General features: G+C 39.1%; 1 protein-coding gene across 6 annotated transcripts in view; it reads left to right on the forward strand.

Moving 5' to 3' along the window:
* Positions 1 to 17,212, forward strand: part of Gigyf2 (GRB10 interacting GYF protein 2) — a 129,153-nt gene that overhangs the window by 42,261 nt on the left and 69,680 nt on the right. For all 6 annotated transcript variants that reach the window (XM_029478478.1, XM_021170952.2, XM_029478474.1 and 3 more), the window contains 3 exons: positions 8,888 to 9,002; positions 14,390 to 14,501; positions 15,388 to 15,428. In XM_029478478.1, the coding sequence (XP_029334338.1) occupies positions 8,888 to 9,002; positions 14,390 to 14,501; positions 15,388 to 15,428 (268 nt within the window). The remainder of the gene's footprint in view (positions 1 to 8,887; positions 9,003 to 14,389; positions 14,502 to 15,387; positions 15,429 to 17,212) is intronic.

Below are 17,212 nucleotides of genomic sequence, written 5' to 3' on the forward strand. Positions count from 1 at the left end.
AGCCAGGTGTGGTGGCGCACGCCTTTAATCCCAGCACTCAGGAGGCAGAGGCAGGCGGATTTCTGAGTTTGAAGTCAGCCTGGTCTACAAAGTGAGTTCCAGGACAGCCAGGTTGACACAGAGAAACCCTGTCTCAAAAAAAAGGGAAAAAAAACGCACAACAAAAATAGATTTATACCTTATTAAATATTCAAGTTGATGGGAAATGTTCCCCTCTCAACTCTCTACCTGAATTCTCAACAATGAATTCATTTAACTATTTTATTATTATTTTTCAATTGTACATATTAATTAATTAAATCTTCAGCTTAGAACATATCTGAAACTGTCAGCACTGTGCTTGGTGGTTCTTTTTTTATAGGTGTTGTGGCAATATAAGAAAGTAAGATTTTGGTCTAAAAAGCAGCAGTTTTATGTAGTGACTTTGTTTTTTTGATGAAAGATTGATTTAAAGGAGCTTATAGATGCTACATTACAATGGAGAAAGTGAGATTTTGTTGGGATTTTGTATTCCATGTTAAATGAAGAATCCCCTCAGCTTTGCAATTTTCTTGAGGTAGCACAGACTGGCCTTGAATTTGAAATCTATCCAGGGATGACCTTGAACTCTTTATCCTTCCATCTGTACCACCAAGCGCTGAGATTATCTATATTGAGCAGTATGTTTTATTTTACGCATTACTGAGGATCATACCCAGGGCTTTGTGTATGATAAGGAAGTGCTGTAGGCATTTGACCCAAAAAAGAAATAGCTTTGATACAAAAATCCCCATCATAAAATTGACCTTTTTAAATCTTGAGACTGCCTTGAACTCACTGCATAACCTCGGACTTCTTCTGATCCTGCCTTCATCTCTCAAGTGTTGGAATTATAGATATGCATCACTACACTCTGTAAAACCCACCATTTTGTGTGTACAAATACACACGCATGTTCAGGGACATGTGGAGACTAGAGGACAAAGTTATCATTCTCCAGGTGCTATGCATCTTCTTTTTGTTTATTTATAGTTTTTATTGTGATTTTCCAATTAATCATATTAATAAATGCTTTGCAAATTGACCATTCTGACCTCCTGTCTCCCCATCTCCTCCACCCTGCCCCATCTCACACATCACTCTTGACTCACCATGTTGGTGACCAACCAGGGACACCTGTGTGATTATGGGTTTTGAGCTATCCATTGACACTGTATGGGTTAGAGACATAATTGAAGACAGTGGTTTCAAACTCCTCTCCCAGATGTTATTAAAAATAATAGTTGAGAGATAAAGGATAGGGCCCTGTGAGTCACTCCCCTTTACTCGAGGTAATGATTACAGTAGTTTTACTAGTCTAGGGAATGGCAATGCTTGACCCTTCAGACTCTTTTGTACTGGATAACCCCTTCTTCTTTGTGGGACTTAGAGAGGCTGATATTAATGGCTTGATTAGCGTTAGCCCATATCTGTGACTTAATTTCCGAGTTTTGAGCAAACTCCCACTCCCTGTTTGTTTTTCTGTTTGAGACAAGGTCCCTCTGAATTGGAACTGACCTCTAGGGTGCTTGTGTACCCCTAGAGGCCAAAGGTCAGATCTCTGGGAGTAGGAGTTGTGAATTGCCAAACATGGGTGCTGGGAACCAAACTGGATTTCTCTAGATCAGTACATACTCTCAACCACTGAGCCACCTTTCCAGCCCCAGTTTGACAATTTTTATGTAGTTTTTTGGCAACTGAACTCAGGTTCTAGGGCTTGGGCAAGCACTTTACCAGCTGAGCTATTACTTCTAGCCCCAAATTTACTATTTTAATGAGTATGTACTTGTATTAGTGAGGGTTCTCTAGAGTCATAGAACTTATGGATAGTCTCTATGTATTAAGGGAATTTGTTGTGATGACTTACAGTCTGTAGTCCAACTCCCTAACAATGGTCAGCTGTGGATGGAAGTCCAAGGATCTAGTAGTTGCTCAGTTCCATGATCCTAGTTGTTTTACCTGGTCTTCAGTAGCAGTAAATCCCAACAGATCTGCTGGCAAGTAAATGCAAGCAGGCAAAGAAGAGCGAATCTTCCTTGTTCCAGTGTCCTGTGTAGGTCTCCAGCAGAAGATGTGGCCCAGATTAAAGGTGTGTGCCACCATGCCTGGACCTAGGACTTGCTTTGTCCCAGGCTGACCTTGAACTCAGAGATCTCCTTGCCATAGTGTCCTGGGATTAAAGGCACGTACTACCATGTCTAGGCCTAAGCTTTTCATGGCTACTATGCTTTAAGATCTCCATGCCAAGATCCAGGTCAGAAACTTGTTTCTTCCAGCCTTAAGATTTGGATCACAGGTGAACCCTCCAATTCTGGATTGTAGTTCATTCCAGATATAGTCAAGTTGACAGCTAATAGCCATCACAATACATCATTGGCATTTAGTATATTCACTAGAGTCCTATAACTAATAATGTTGTTTAACTGAAGAGCATTCTCATGAACGTGCCCTCTCTATCTCCCTCGCTCTTGCTTCTGTCCTTCTATCCCTCCTCATAGTTCTCCCAGTGTGTGCTGTAGGATGTTTGGGTATTGTGATTGTTTTTTCATAGTAGGTTGTGCTCCAATAATACCTTTGTGTTCTATGGTGATGTTGCTGGAGTTAACCTAGGGTCTTGTGTATGCTGGGTAAACACTTGTCATGCTGCTCCTGCTTTGTCATTCTTGTAGTAAGTGGGGTGTCCTAGAATAGTGGAACTATTGGGTTTTAGTTCTTGGCGGGTTTTTAAAGCTCTTTTGGATATTATCTATAGGATCTATGACAGGGTATGATTGGGTATAGATTTTCTAGTTCTTGGTTTTTAAGTTTTGTCTAGAGTAAGTAGTTTCAATGGTGTTTGTTCATGGTCTGTCTCTCTCTCTCTCTCTCTCTCTCTCTGTGTGTTTGTGTGTGTTTGACAGTTGTTTCTTTCCATGTAGTTTAAGGTTGGCTGTAGGTTTGTTATACATAGCCTTGTATTTTGAGATATGCTCCATCTGTCTTTAAGGTCTCTAGGATTTTTATTGTGAAGGTATGTTGGACTTTGTTAATTATCCTTTCTGTATCAGTTGAGATTATATGATTGCTATTCTTAAGTTTATTTACATGGTATATTACACTTACTATTTTGAGTATGTTGGACCAACCTTGCATCTTTGGGATGAAGCCCACTTGATCACGAAGAATGGTCTTCTTAATATGTTTCTGGTTCAGTTTCAGATATTTTGCTGAGAACTCTTGCATCATTTAAAGAAATACATATTTCATTAATGAGCAAGAAATCAAATGGCTTTAATAGAAAAATGTATAGGGCTGTGGAGATAGCTCAGTAGGGAAAATGATTTCCCAGCACCCACATGGAAGCTGTGTGAAACTGCACATGCTGCAGGCTCAGCTTTTGGATGCATACACAAGAACCTCGTGGGGACCTGCTGGCCAGCCAGGTTAGCCTAGGTGAAAATATCTGTGTTCAGTGAGAGAGGAAGGGGAGCTGGCTCCATGGTTTAATCATGAGTGCACAGCAAGCACCTGGGATCTGAATTTGGATCCTAGTAGCCATACAGAAGTTAGCCATGCATGCCTATAATTTCAGTGATTTTTGAAGATACAGCCAGGAGGTTGTCTTAAGCTTGCTGACTAACAGTTCTAGTTTTAGCAAGAGACCCTGTCTCAAGGAATAAGTGGAAATGATAGAGCACAATGTCTTTGTCTGCCTCCTATATACAAGTGTGTACCTGAACATACATGTGTGCATATACCACACACACAGCACTTGTTTGCTTACATGTGTGCACTCATTCCTTCTCTGTCTCTCTCTCCCCCTCTCTGTTTCTCTCTCCCCACCCATCCCCCACAGTAATAAGAGAAAAGGAAATTTAAAAAAGAAAAGGAAATAAAAAAAAGTTGTCCCATGTTGACTTAGTTTTTGTCTGGGTACACATAATCCACCCCTACATACATATACGTGCACATACATATACGTGTGTGTGTATGTATGTATATATATATATATATATATGTATGTATATATATATATGCATGCATGCATGTCTACTCATGCAATTGTAATGGCTCATCAGGTGAATACCCTTGCTATACAAGTTTGTGACCCGAGTTTGGTTCCTGGAACCTTTGTTTAAAAAAGCAAAAAGATATGTGCAATGGCTCACATTGATAATTTCAGCTTTCCTAAGTTAGAAAAGGAGGAAGAGACAGGAAAGCAATCCGGACGCCTGAGGCCAGCTACTCTGGAGTATGAAGCACAACAGCAAAAGCAAGAGGGACAGAGACATGGTAAAGGGACCTGCTGCCAGACCTGACAGCCTAGACTTGATCAGTGAGGTCTACATGGTAGAAGGAAAGAATTGAATCCTTGAGTTATTTTCTGCCCTCTATGTGTGGGTAGTGGCACAGGTGTACCTTGCATGTGCATGTGCGCATGCACACACACACAAAACTAAAAATATATAATAAGACGTATTATCAAAATAATTCTTAACAAAGTAGAACGTAAGAATTGACTTCCTAAAGTTGGCCTTTGACTCTATACATGCACTATGACACATGCTTTCCCTGCCCCATCAAATAAATAGGTAAATAATAAAAATATAAATCTGTAAGAAATGCTTAAAAATAGAATAAAAACATAGACAACAGTATATAATAGTAATAATAATAATAATAGAAAAGTCTTCAGTCTTGTCCCCCTTGTACTCTTTTTCTTCACAGGAAGCAGTGTTAGCTCTCTCTGTCTCTGTCTCTGTCTCTCTCTCTCTCTCTCTAGATATATATATGTGTGTGTATGTGTGTGTGTGTATATATTTATTGAGACTAGGTCTCCATATTGCTTAAGTTAGTTTCCACCTTGTGGACTCAAGTGAGTTTTTTTCTGTGCAGGGATTACTTGTGGGCATCACTGTACCGAGTTATTGTATATTTTTCCAAGTAAATATTTATTTTCCTTTTATGCAAATGGTACTACTATATATCGATTATTTTGCCTTTCTGACAAAAGCTGGTTTTATTGAAAGAATTCTCTCTCTCTCTCTCTTTTTTTTTTTTTTTTCTGAGTCAGGGTTTCCTGTATGTTCCTGGCTGTCCTCGAACTCACTCTGTAGACCAGGCTGGCCTCTAACTCAGAAATCCGCCTGCCTCTGCCTCCCGAGTGCTGGGACTAAAGGCGTGCGCCACCACCACCCAGCTTCTTTGCTCATTGGGAGAAAAAAGATTTTGTTGGTTTGAGTTTGCTTTCTGTCCGTCCAGTTTGATGAAGTTGTAGGTCCTTACCATTCATATTTCTTTTACTGTTCTTGTCTCAGAATTTTCCTTTCATAGAGGTAGTCTTTACTGGCTTTTATTATTTATATGAATTCCTTATATTTTCAAGTCTGTTGGAGAAATTTTGGAAAATTCTTACTACATTTGTGATTTTTTAAATGTAGCTAAAGGGGGCTGAAGAGATGGCTCAATGGTAAGAGCAGTGGCTACGCTTCCAAAAGACCCGGGTTCAGTTCCCAGCACTCACATGGCAAGCTCACACCTGTAACTCCAGTTCCAGTGGATCTGACAGTCTCTCACACACATACAAGTAGGAAGAACCCATGAAATAAAAAAAGTAAATAAACCATAAAGAAAAAAAATATATAGCTTAGGCAGTGAGCCTATGGCCGTCTGTGTGGTAGCCAAGCCCTTGACCACTAACTTGTGTTCTAGCCTGTTGCACTAATTTTATATTCCTGATGCAGTTTACTGGTATTATTTTGTGAACTTCCCATGTTTGGGGGGTGGTGTTTGTACTTATTGAAATTACAATTTTTTTCCTTAAAAGTATTTTTAGATTTCTAGAGATAACAGTAGCAGGAAAAGTCAGATTGGAGGGATGTTTTACTCCTTGTTGAAAATCGTGCTGGAGTTTGAATCAAAAGAATGCGTTGGGAAATCTCCCATAACATTTTTTTCCAAGACAAGAGTTTCTGTATAGCCTGGCTGTACTGCAACTTGCCTTTTTAGAGCAGGGTGGCTTTTACTCACAGAGATCTGCCTGCCTCTGCCTCTGCCTCCTGAGTGCTAGGATTAAAGGGGTGTGCCACCATTCCTGGCCCCGTAATATTTATTAAGAAATCAGAATTTTGTAATTGGCTAAATGAATCTTTGGGAAAATTTAAAAGATTGTTTAAATATGCTTGAAAACTGTTGGTTAATAGTAGTGAACCAGTAACTGGAAGTGACTGAATGCTGACTTCACTTTTTAAAATATGGTTTAAATTAATGTCTCATCATCTCTTAAGGAACTAGTAGAGAAGACTTCCAAGCCTATGCTATTTAAGGTAGCTATTATTGGTTAATATTTAGGTAGCTTCCATGTTTGCCTTGCTGCATTTAGCAGTCTATTTACTTATATTATATTATGTATATATGTAGTAGCAATTTTGTGTTGAAAATGGATGAGCATTTAAAAAAATACACGAGCATGTTTTATTTGCCTTTTAAAGAGATTAAACCTTGTTTGTATCTTAGCAACAAAAGATGAAAATACATGTTTCTCTATTTTTATACATGATACAGTTGGATTTTATACATATGTTGCATGGGATTCTGGTATATAAAATGCTGTTAGTATTGATCTTTCTTTTTAAAAAATATTATTTTTCTGTGTGTGTGTTTTGGATTGCATATATGTCTGTACCTCATATGTACGCCTAGTATCCATAGCCGCCAGAAGAGGGTACCTGATTCCCCTGAAACTGGTGAGCTGCCATTTGGTTTCTGGGAATCTAGGTCCTCTGCCAAGAACAGCATGTACTCTTGACCACTGAACCACCTCTTAGCCTCGACCCCCTCACCTCTTTAAGTATTACAATATATTGATTGAGATTTGGGGACTTTACAGTCTTAATTTTTGTAATGCCACGAGGCATATTTGGTTAAGTTAATGTGTGTATGTTTCACTTTTTATTAAATATTACTAAAATACAGCTTGAAATTGATGATTTTTGAGATAGGTATTTTCTCTTAACTTTTTGTTTTCTATTTTATTGTGTGTTTTTTGAAGTTACCTGAGTATATGATACTCAGGTTACATCGATAGTTTCTAAAAGTCACTTGAACAAATTACAGTTAACAAAATTGAGAGAAAGATAAGTGATAAGGAGAAAATGATCCATATATTAAAAATTCAATAATGAAGACAGTTTTAATCAGTCGCATGTTCTTTTAAAAGAGGATAATATAGCTATGGTTTTCATTGATTGGAATTTAAGAACACCTAGGACTATAGTAGAATTGAGTTTTATAACCTTGGATAGTATTGGGAATTGAACCCAGGGGGCTTATGTATAGTGGCCACACACTGTATCACCGCTGACCCACATCCCAGTCCTTTTTTTTTTTTTTTTAAAGCTTGAGATAGGAATTTACCAAGTTGATCAAACTGACCTGGAACTTAAGGCTGCCTATGCAGGCCTCAACCTTGGAATCCTCCTGAGGTCTGGGATTACTGGCTTTAATAGAAAAATGTATAGGGCTGTGGAGATAGCTCAGTAGGGAAAATGATTTCCCAGCACCCACATGGAAGCTGTGTGAAATTGCACATGCACATTCCTCACCCAGCCTAAAATTTACATTTTACTCCCTTGCCTGGAGGGCTAGTGACTGCAGCTGTATCCAAGGTTCCTTTCTTCATTGTATTATACCCGTGCACATCTGTGCAAATGGGAACTAGGCCCTAGGTGTACAAGGTTAAGTTAATCTCTTCACAATATTTTTGTTTAAATTTTCTTGCAGAATTCTCTATTACATATCCAGAATTTTATATTTAATAGTTCATCTGGAGATGTTCAATACTTATTGTTACTTTTTCCTAAGCCTCTTAATTTATTCAGGTATATTAACAGACATATTTTAAAACCCCTGTCCATCCCCTTTCCCAAGTGGCTACCCACTTCCTACTCTAATTGTACTTGATTATATTCCAGATTGGCTCTGGGTGCAGTGCAGGTTTGTACCAAATGATTGTGACCGTATACACATGTGCACACACCTAAGCACACATTAAGCCCATCATTCACACACACACGCGCACACACACACACACACACACACGCGCGCGCGCACACATGCACACATTTCAGATGATTGACCTCATAGAGATTTTTATTTGACATTTTCCCATTCTAGTAAATACTTCTTGGGGTTATTAATCCACATTGTTGAGTACAGTCAGGCAGAAAGGACATCTTTCCTTTTTATATTACCTTTTAATGACAGTCTTTTCTCCTCTCATAAGTTAAAGCAACTTAAGTGCCATTCAAAAATGAAATGTAAGCACTTTATTATAATGAACTCACAACCCCCCCCCACAGCTAGATTATGATAGTCACCCAAACTTGTCCAGTCTCAAATTCCACAGATCTCTATACAGTTAGAATGGATACTCTTAAAAAGTGCCAATTTAACCTAGTCTCCTTTACAAAACTTTCTCTGCTCTTTTTGTCTGCATCTAGATATGTAGAGTACATTTAGTTTGTTTTCTTGTATATTATCTCCTCAACAAGCCTAGCTTTGTGTAACACATGGGTATCAACTTGGCTGGTCTGAAAGGTCGATTTGAAATCGTCTTAAGGCCAGCCTGGTCTACATAACAAGTTCTAAGGCAGGCAGTACTACATTGTGAGACTCTGTCAAAGATAGAAAGAAAGAAATTGTCAGGTAACTAGATTTGAATGATTGTTATGTGTTGTAATGTTACAGTTTCCCATTGCTTACAGTAATTCGATACCATTACATTTATAGGTGCAGTGGGAGGTGGGGAGAAGCAATATGTAGTTTTGTGTGTTTTATCCATTTTTCTTTTGTTTCCTTTATTTTTATTTTTATTTTTATTTTTTGGCAGAGAAACTTTTCCATGTCTGTAAATAGTGCCGCTGTCCTGCGATTGACAGGACGAGGAGGAGGAGGAGGAACAGTGGTGGGGGCTCCTAGAGGTCGAAGTTCTTCAAGAGGGCGAGGTGAGCTATGTGCAAAAATAACCCTGGAAGAGGAGCAGGAGGCTAGGGAATCAGTAAATACTTCAATGCCTAATTGAAACATGAAACCAACTGCTCTTTGATGTTGACTGCAAATGCCTGAACATTTATTTTTTGCAATATTTCTGAGATGCCTCTCTGCTGCCCCTGCTTTGGAGAGGAATTTGTTTCTAGCTGTATAGACTGAAGCAAGAAGGAGTGAGATAGTCCCAGTTAACTTCTAAAGAGTAATTATTCTTCCTATTCTTCATCCCTGAAGTTTTACACGTTGAGGCTTGAGCATCCTGAAGGTAATGGTTGCTTGAGGCACAAGTGTCCATGTGGGGCTCTCAGCAGTATAGCATTTCTTCCAAAGAGCCACATTACATATCACCATAGCTGGAGGAATTTATTGAGAAATACCTCGGGGGCTAGGCCTCTTAGCAGGCAGAGCAAAATATAAGCAGGGAACATCCACTGGTGTGATGTGTGGTTTTATGAATTTATGCCTTTTCTTAGAAAGAGTTTCTGATTTGCTTGTTTTTTATCATTCCCTATTTTGCATTCATTGTCTTTCTGTTAAAAGTAATTCTTGATGTTTGTAATAGATATTTCTCCTTCAGCATTGAACTGTATGTGGGTTGATTCATAACATAATTTTTTTTTTTTTTTTGGATTTTCGAGACAGGGTTTCTCTGTGTAGCCCTGGCTCTCCTGGCACTCACTTTGTAGACCAGGCTGGCCTCCAACTCAGGAATCCGCCTGCCTCTGCCTCCCGAGTGCTGGGATTAAAGGCGTGCNCCACCACGCCCGGCTAACATAAATATTTTTTAAAATAATTATTTATTTTACGTATGTAAGTACACTGTTGCTATCTTCAGACACACCAGAAGAGGGCACCTCATCCCATTACAGATGGTTGTGGGCTACCATATGGTTGCTGGGAATTGAACTCAGGACATCTGGAAGAGCAGTCAGTGAGCCATCTCTCCAGCCTCTAGAGCAGTAGTTTTTAACCTGAATATTGTTTAACCTGAATATTGTTTAACCTGAATATTGTTGTAGACTTCAAAAAAACCGCATTGCCACAGACATTGAGTTGGTGAGAGCTAGGCGCGTCTGCATCACAAGCCATGCCAATATGCTTATTGTCTGGGAGATGTGCATATTGATATATGGCAGTGTTTTGGAAATGGGACTGACTGGTCATGGGTCTGGTCTCCCTGTGGGCATTTCCCTTGCTTTCCTCTTGTGGGAGGCGGTGAGAAGAAATTTAATTCTGAAAGCTTTGCTTCCTGTGCTTTTCAGGTCAAGCCAGAGAAAAGTTTCCTTAATTAAGAGTGCAGACCACACACATCCTCCACCTGTTCTCTGTAGGCCTTAAAAAAACCTTACGTATTTAGAAGGGAGCAGATCTGGGTGTGGTAATGTACGCCTGCAATCCCAGCATTTGGTGATTGCTGTCAGGTGGCTCAGTAGTTCAGGCCCAAATTTTAGTTATAGTGACAGTTTAAGGCTAGCCTGAGCTACATTAGGCACCCTCTAGAGCAACAACAACTAAGCTGTGCCCCTCCCCCCCAACAAATACAGTACCCCAGAGCAACAACAGAGAGAAGGAACAAGTGAGGGATCCATGAGTTGTCTTTTTGTTTGCTTCTTTGAAGGTAGAGTTTTTGTAACCAGAGCTTGCATAAAGCCCATATGTTGTGACATACAAGTAAATTAGTGTGCTAATGTTGAAGGGTACAGAACTTGTCAAATGGATGCTCTTACCTTTGTGAAAATACTTGGAATGCTGTAGTCACAATGGCCTGTAATGCTTGTGTCTTTGGATTTTCACTTAATTTTACCCCACTGGTTAAATATTGATTACTGTGACTTTTCTTTGGATTGTAGTATCTTTTTCCTCAGTGGGTAAGAGCACCCGANTGCTCTTCCGAAGGTCCAGAGTTCAAATCCCAGCAACCACATGGTGGCTCACAACCATCCGTAACGAGATCTGGCGCCCTCTTCTGGAGTGTCTGAAGACAGCTACAGTGTACTTACATATAATAAATAAATCTTTTAAAAAAAAAAAAAGGAAAAACTCATATGCAAATCTATTGGTTTCTAGACTTAAAGATATCCTGACCTCGTAATGTTTAAGAGAACAAGGGGCTATGTACTATTGCATTATCTTTCTTTTTTTATGTCGTCTGGATGTTAGAAAGATTCCATATACTGTCAATTGTACTAGTGGCATTGTTAGAAGGAAGCATATTTTCTCCTTAAAGAATAGGGTAAGCTTTCAGGTAATAGTACAATCCTTCAAGTTGAATAGGCTGATCACATGTTTTTCTGCTTGTTCTTGTGCATGTGAACCACATTTGTAGATGACTTAAATGTGGAAAGATCTAGAATCTGGTTTCTCTAATGCTGACTTAGCAGTAAAGCTTCCACCACACAAGCAGGGCTGGAGGTAGTCAGAATTGCAAAACTCAAAACCCATTATATATATTTTTCTTGATCTTCCCCCCGCCCCCCCCCCCCCAAGTCTTCCAAAACTTAATGGTTTTGGTCAAGACTAAAATGGTTTTCTCAAAGTGGTTCTACAGAATAGGTTTTCCGGAGTTTTCTTTTGGTTTGTTTTTTTCCCCCCCAAGGCACGGTTTCTCTGTGTAGCCTCTGGGGCTGTCCTGGAACTTACTCTGTAGACTGGGCTGACTGAACCTCAAGAAGTTCACTTGCCTCTGCTTCCCAAGTGCTGGAATAAATACTATTTTTAAAAATTACACTTATGTGTGGGATTGTGTAATTGTGTTCAGGTGGTGTAAGAGACCAGAAGAGGGTACTGGATCCTCTGTATTTGGAATTAAACAGTTGTAGCCATGTGGTGTGGATACTGGGTGCCAAACTCAGTTCACTCAGTTAACTGCTGGGCCATCTATCTAGTCTGGACAAAATTAATCTTGAAAAAGGAGAGGACTTTGTTCCTCATCCTAAAGTCACTGTTGTGGAGGAATATTTTCATGTTAGAGTAGTTACTATTAAATTATTTTAGGATTTTAAATAAAATGTATACATATTCTGAATGTAGGGCAGAGGGAAAGCTACTTAAACTGTAAGTTGACTTTAGGTTGACTTAAAAGTAATGAACCTGGAAGATAACTTTGTGATTGTTAGAGTTAAACTGTAGTTTTCGCTTTTATTTTATAGACAAAGTGGATACTAGTCTAGTCAAGAGAATATCCTAATATATATATATATATATATATTTTCAGTATTTTGTAAGAGTCATTGAAGTATTCCTGTAATCTGAGTCAGTTCCTGATAGATTAAAATGAAGAAGTACATGGGTGCTTGAAGTTACTTGCTTCGTTGGATGTCTCATTCAGAATATATTATTTTCGGGTTAGAGGTGTATTTTTTGTGGTAGAGCTTTTGCCTAGCATTTGCAGTGTGCTCGGTTTGGTACCTAGCACCACACACAAAATAAAGCTCTATCATTTTCTTCTGATCATTTTGATCTAGGGGAGAAGTTAAGTTTGGGATAGCTGCTAAGGTATTTTTTGTTATAAAGGCACTCCAAACTCCCATGCCTCCTCTAGTTTCTTCATTTGTGTCAGTACTGTTCACATGTTCATTGAGAAAACTACAGAATGTCCAGCCGGGCGTGGTGGCGCATGCCTTTAATCCCAGCACTCGGGAGGCAGAGGCAGGCGGATTTCTGAGTTCGAGGCCAGCCTGGTCTACAGAGTGAGTTCCAGGACAGCCAGGGCTATACAGAGAAACCCTGTCTCGAAAACCAAAAAACAAACAAACAAACAGAATGTCCAAAGCTGAAAGTGCATGCTACATACATATCTGCATGTGTCTCAGTTACTCTTAGCTGTGCAGCAGTAGGGACAACATCACAACCCCCTGCCCCCACCCCCCCTTGAGTGTGCTTTTGTCATTCAGTAGCACAGGTCTGAGTTAACATCAGTGCCTTAGATACGTGGATTCGTATTGTTCTGGGATGTTTCATCAGAATTTATTTAGCCAACTATTATTAAGTTGTTTCTAGTGTTTTGAAATTCAAGTGTTCGTTTCCATACAAATATGTAGTCATGCCTTGTTTAACAAGACTCGAGCCTCATTAGGTTATTTTATTTTAATTGATATATGAATATTATAATTTACACAGGCTTATATAGTTTAGGTTATTTACTTGGTTTGGCCTCCTGATACCGCTAAAAGACAATGATTACAAGATATTTGCTGCTGCTTGTGGTATAAATGGGATATTGTTTTACACTAAATTTAAAATAAGTACACTTGAAAATATAGTATATCCTCAAATAAATAACTGTTCATTGTCACAATCACATACTGTGTACCACATGCTGTCAAATATGCCGTGTTTTTAAGTGACTGGCAGTTCAGTGGATTTCTTTAGACCAGCACCATCACAAATAAGTCTCTAGTTACTTGAGAGTTTTCAACTCCATTATAAGGTGGTTGAAGAGTGAGTGGTTATAGTAAGTCTTATCACTGGTTGAAACTATATGCATTGCATGATGCTTTACATACTTGTGAGTGCCTCCCTCTCCTTCCCTTTTGTTCTTTCTTCTTCTTTCCCTTTCTGTCCTTTTCATCTTTCTCAGGCTTTTTGAGTCATTCTTGATGTAACACAAGCTGGCTTTGAGCTGTCAGTTCTCTGTTTCAGCCCCAAATGCTGAGATTATAGGCATGTTCCATCCCACTTGATTCTGTAAAGATGTTTCTACTGGGATAGGTTCTGAGCAGAGTCACAGGTTGATAGTTAACCAGATGGCCTTCATTAGAAGCCTGCTAACATTGATTTGCAAAGCTTTTAAGTCCCTATACTCCAACCACTCTGAGAATTGACTTTAGTGTTGCTAATTTTCCTTAACTCAGTGAAGGATTCGTTTTATCCTGTAAGAATGTAGTTCACAGTCCTACAGTTGTTCAGTTCACTTCTGCTATCTTTTTTCTGGAATTGGATAAAGGAATTTTATTGTGATTGACACTTCCTACTAGAGTTTCTCTCTAGAAGTTCCCCATAGTAAGATTTCCCCAGTAGTTATTGAAAACAATCCATGAAAACATTCAGTTTATAATGGTGTACTAGCTTTGGTAGACGCCACTGTGGACCTCGTCACTGATGAGTTTCCTGTTGGTGCTGTGTATTGTTCAGGACTGGGATTCCTTCACAAGTGGTTGGTTTATTTTTTTCATACCCCAGTTCAGTTCTATCAGAGCCATTATGTCTTGCTAAATACTTAAATGTGGCCGTCTTGAAGTGTACAGAGAGATAGAACTTCATAGAGATTAACCTTCAGTGTTGAACATACTTGTTGGATGTTGGTTTCTAACTATTTCCCCTCCCCCTGTTTTCTTATTTTCAGGCAGAGGTAGAGGTGAATGTGGTTTCTACCAAAGAAGTTTTGATGAAGTAGAGGGTGTGTTTGGGCGAGGAGGTGGCAGGGAAATGCATAGATCACAGAGCTGGGAAGAAAGGTAACTAAAGTGTTGAGATTGTAATGTAATTAAGCATTTGCTGGTCTATAAAACTCACCCTAGTGGTATTCTATAGGACTTGCCTGCAGTGCGAGTTATTTGGCAGGCCGAGGAAGGAGATTCTGGAGTACTGGCTATCCTGCACAATTTAGCAAACTCCTGAACTCAAAATAAAAATGGAAAAAAAATGGCTAGGATTCTAACCCATTGGTAGCTCTCTAGGGAGGTTCAGCCCTCAGTACTCCAAACAAAACAAAGCACACCGCGTTCCTTTCATGAGTGGTACAGGGTTGCATGTTCCTGTGATCCTAATACTTGGGAGGCCAAGACAGAAGAATCATGAGTTCCAGACCAAAATGGGCTGCATGGTGTGACCTAGAGAATCACAGAAGTTGGGTGGGAGTACTGTCTCCTCTCTATCCCCTGGCCTTCCCCCAAGAAAGAACATTTTGAAAACACAGAACTTATCCCTTTTCTGCTTTTCCTGAAATTTCTGTACAATAAAATATAATATATAATTCTTACAGTTAAGGATGAGTCCTGATCTCAAAATAAGGGTAGAAGGGTTAAGGTTATAACAGTGGTGGGTGTCTTGCTCAGCACCCTGAGATTTAGTACTCAGAACCACAAATGTGGGAAAATATTGCCAAGGTAGTATATATCACATGGTCTATAATGTTTCCAGGTAAAATAATAATATTCTAGTCATTAGGAGCTAAGGTTTGGTAGGTGGCCAGGTGGAATTTTTGTTCTCATCATTGCTTTCCTGTATTTTCTAAATACTAACTGGCAGATCTGCTGCCAAAGGGACTGCAGGAAAAGAGTATCATGATAGGAAATCTATGTTGTTTTTAAGGTGTTTTTGAAATTTATTTTGTCTTTTTAGGGGTGACAGGCGCTTTGAAAAACCAGGAAGAAAAGATGTAGGTAAGGATCTTACTGTTTTGAAATACCTCCTGCACCTCCTGGTATTCGTGCTAACAAGGCCCATTCAGAAGGATAATTAGCAGCACAGATTAACTGTTACATGCATGGATCCAGTAGATGGAGCTGTAACACTGATTTAGAGTCCTGTGGGTGAGACCTGGAGTGATGGATACAACCATTAAGACATACTCGACTCAATGTTTTAGGGTTGTGTTTCTTTAAGGCATGTCTTTTTCAGTAAGGCTCTTTGTGGGATTGAAATTCTAAATTAGGAACTAATTTGATCACTTGTTTATTATCATGGAGAGTATGTAGGTAAAAATAGGGAAGATGTTTTGTCTGAGGAGGCAAAGGCTGAGACTGAATATTCTTTCTTTAATCAATGATTGGACTATTTCTTTTATTGTGTATGTGTGCAGGCTATGTATATGGAGGTGGGGACACACACCGTGCAATGCCTGGAAAGGCTGTGGAGTTGGTTCTGTCAAACCTTCATGTGGGTTCTGCGGCTCAAACTCAGCAGCACCTTTACTTGCAAGCCATCTCACCAGCCTAGCTGTCATTCTTTCTGTCTATATATCTTCCTTGTGAGTGTTTATGATAATTTAGTCAATTTGTAATGTTATGATGGGCTTTCTGACTGATAAATTGGCAGTCTACATTGATATTTGGTTAAAAAAAAAAAATAATAAAAAGTGCCAGTTAACAGTATTGGTATAAGTTTGAAATTTTTTTAGTTTCTAAATTTCTTCAAAAAACAAAAATGTCCTACAGAGTATTGTAATAATCTCATAGTGATTAACGTGTCTCATAAACATGCTGATTCTACAAACACTGATCACAGACTAAATTGAATGTACATGGTTTTGAAAACAAGGAAGTAAGAATGATCAGCTTGATTTCATTGTTTCACATGTAAACCTCACTGAAACATATTTGTTGCTTAAAGTCTATTAACATATCATTGGAAAATCTTGGTTCTCATTATTGAAATGACATTAAATTAGTGTTGCATGAAGAAATGTGGATTTGATTAGGTAATTTATTAACATACTTTACCCATTTTTGTGAGGGCTTCATGGAGAGAGTTTGTTAGGACCTTTGTTCCCATCCTGATCTGATTCAGTACTTTAAAAACATTTTTGTGTGTGTGTGTGTGTGTGTGTATGTGTGTGTGCACACGCGCGCGCATGCACACGTGCCCCCACTGTGGCCAGAAGGGGTGGTTGGATCCCTTGTACCTTGCGTTACAGGTGGTTGTGAGTTACTCTGTGTGGGTGCTGGGGACTGGACTTAAGGATCCTTGGAAGAGCAGCAAGCAGTACTCACTGCTGAGTATCTCTTCAAGGCAGTGACTCAGCACTTTTGATAAGGTGATAAGGGTAGTTAGTACAGAATTCAAAATCAGAAGGTCATGTTTATTCTAATCTTTCATATTCCATAGTCCCCAAATGAGAAGATAATAATCTTAAAGTCTTTGAACTCATTTATTCGTTCAACAAATATCGAGGCCCTAATTATGTCATAGGCCTTGTGCAGGTGCTAATGTTTTCTTTTGAGGATATTGTTAGCTGCTCATTGCTCAGAGGGAAGTAGTCTGTAGAGTAGGGAAACTTTAACTTGAGATCAGATTTAAGGTGTAACAAAAAGCCAAGTCTAATGAAATGAAAACTTAACAGTAGAAAATGCAGCCTTATATAAATATATTAAAGAGTTGAAAGTATGGGGAAAGACTCAGGCTTCTTTCAGATGATCTCGGCTTCATGTTAGTCAGCAATTACCTT

Source organism: Mus caroli, chromosome 1, assembly GCF_900094665.2.
Source record: "Mus caroli chromosome 1, CAROLI_EIJ_v1.1, whole genome shotgun sequence".
NCBI classification, from domain to species: domain Eukaryota; kingdom Metazoa; phylum Chordata; class Mammalia; order Rodentia; family Muridae; genus Mus; species Mus caroli.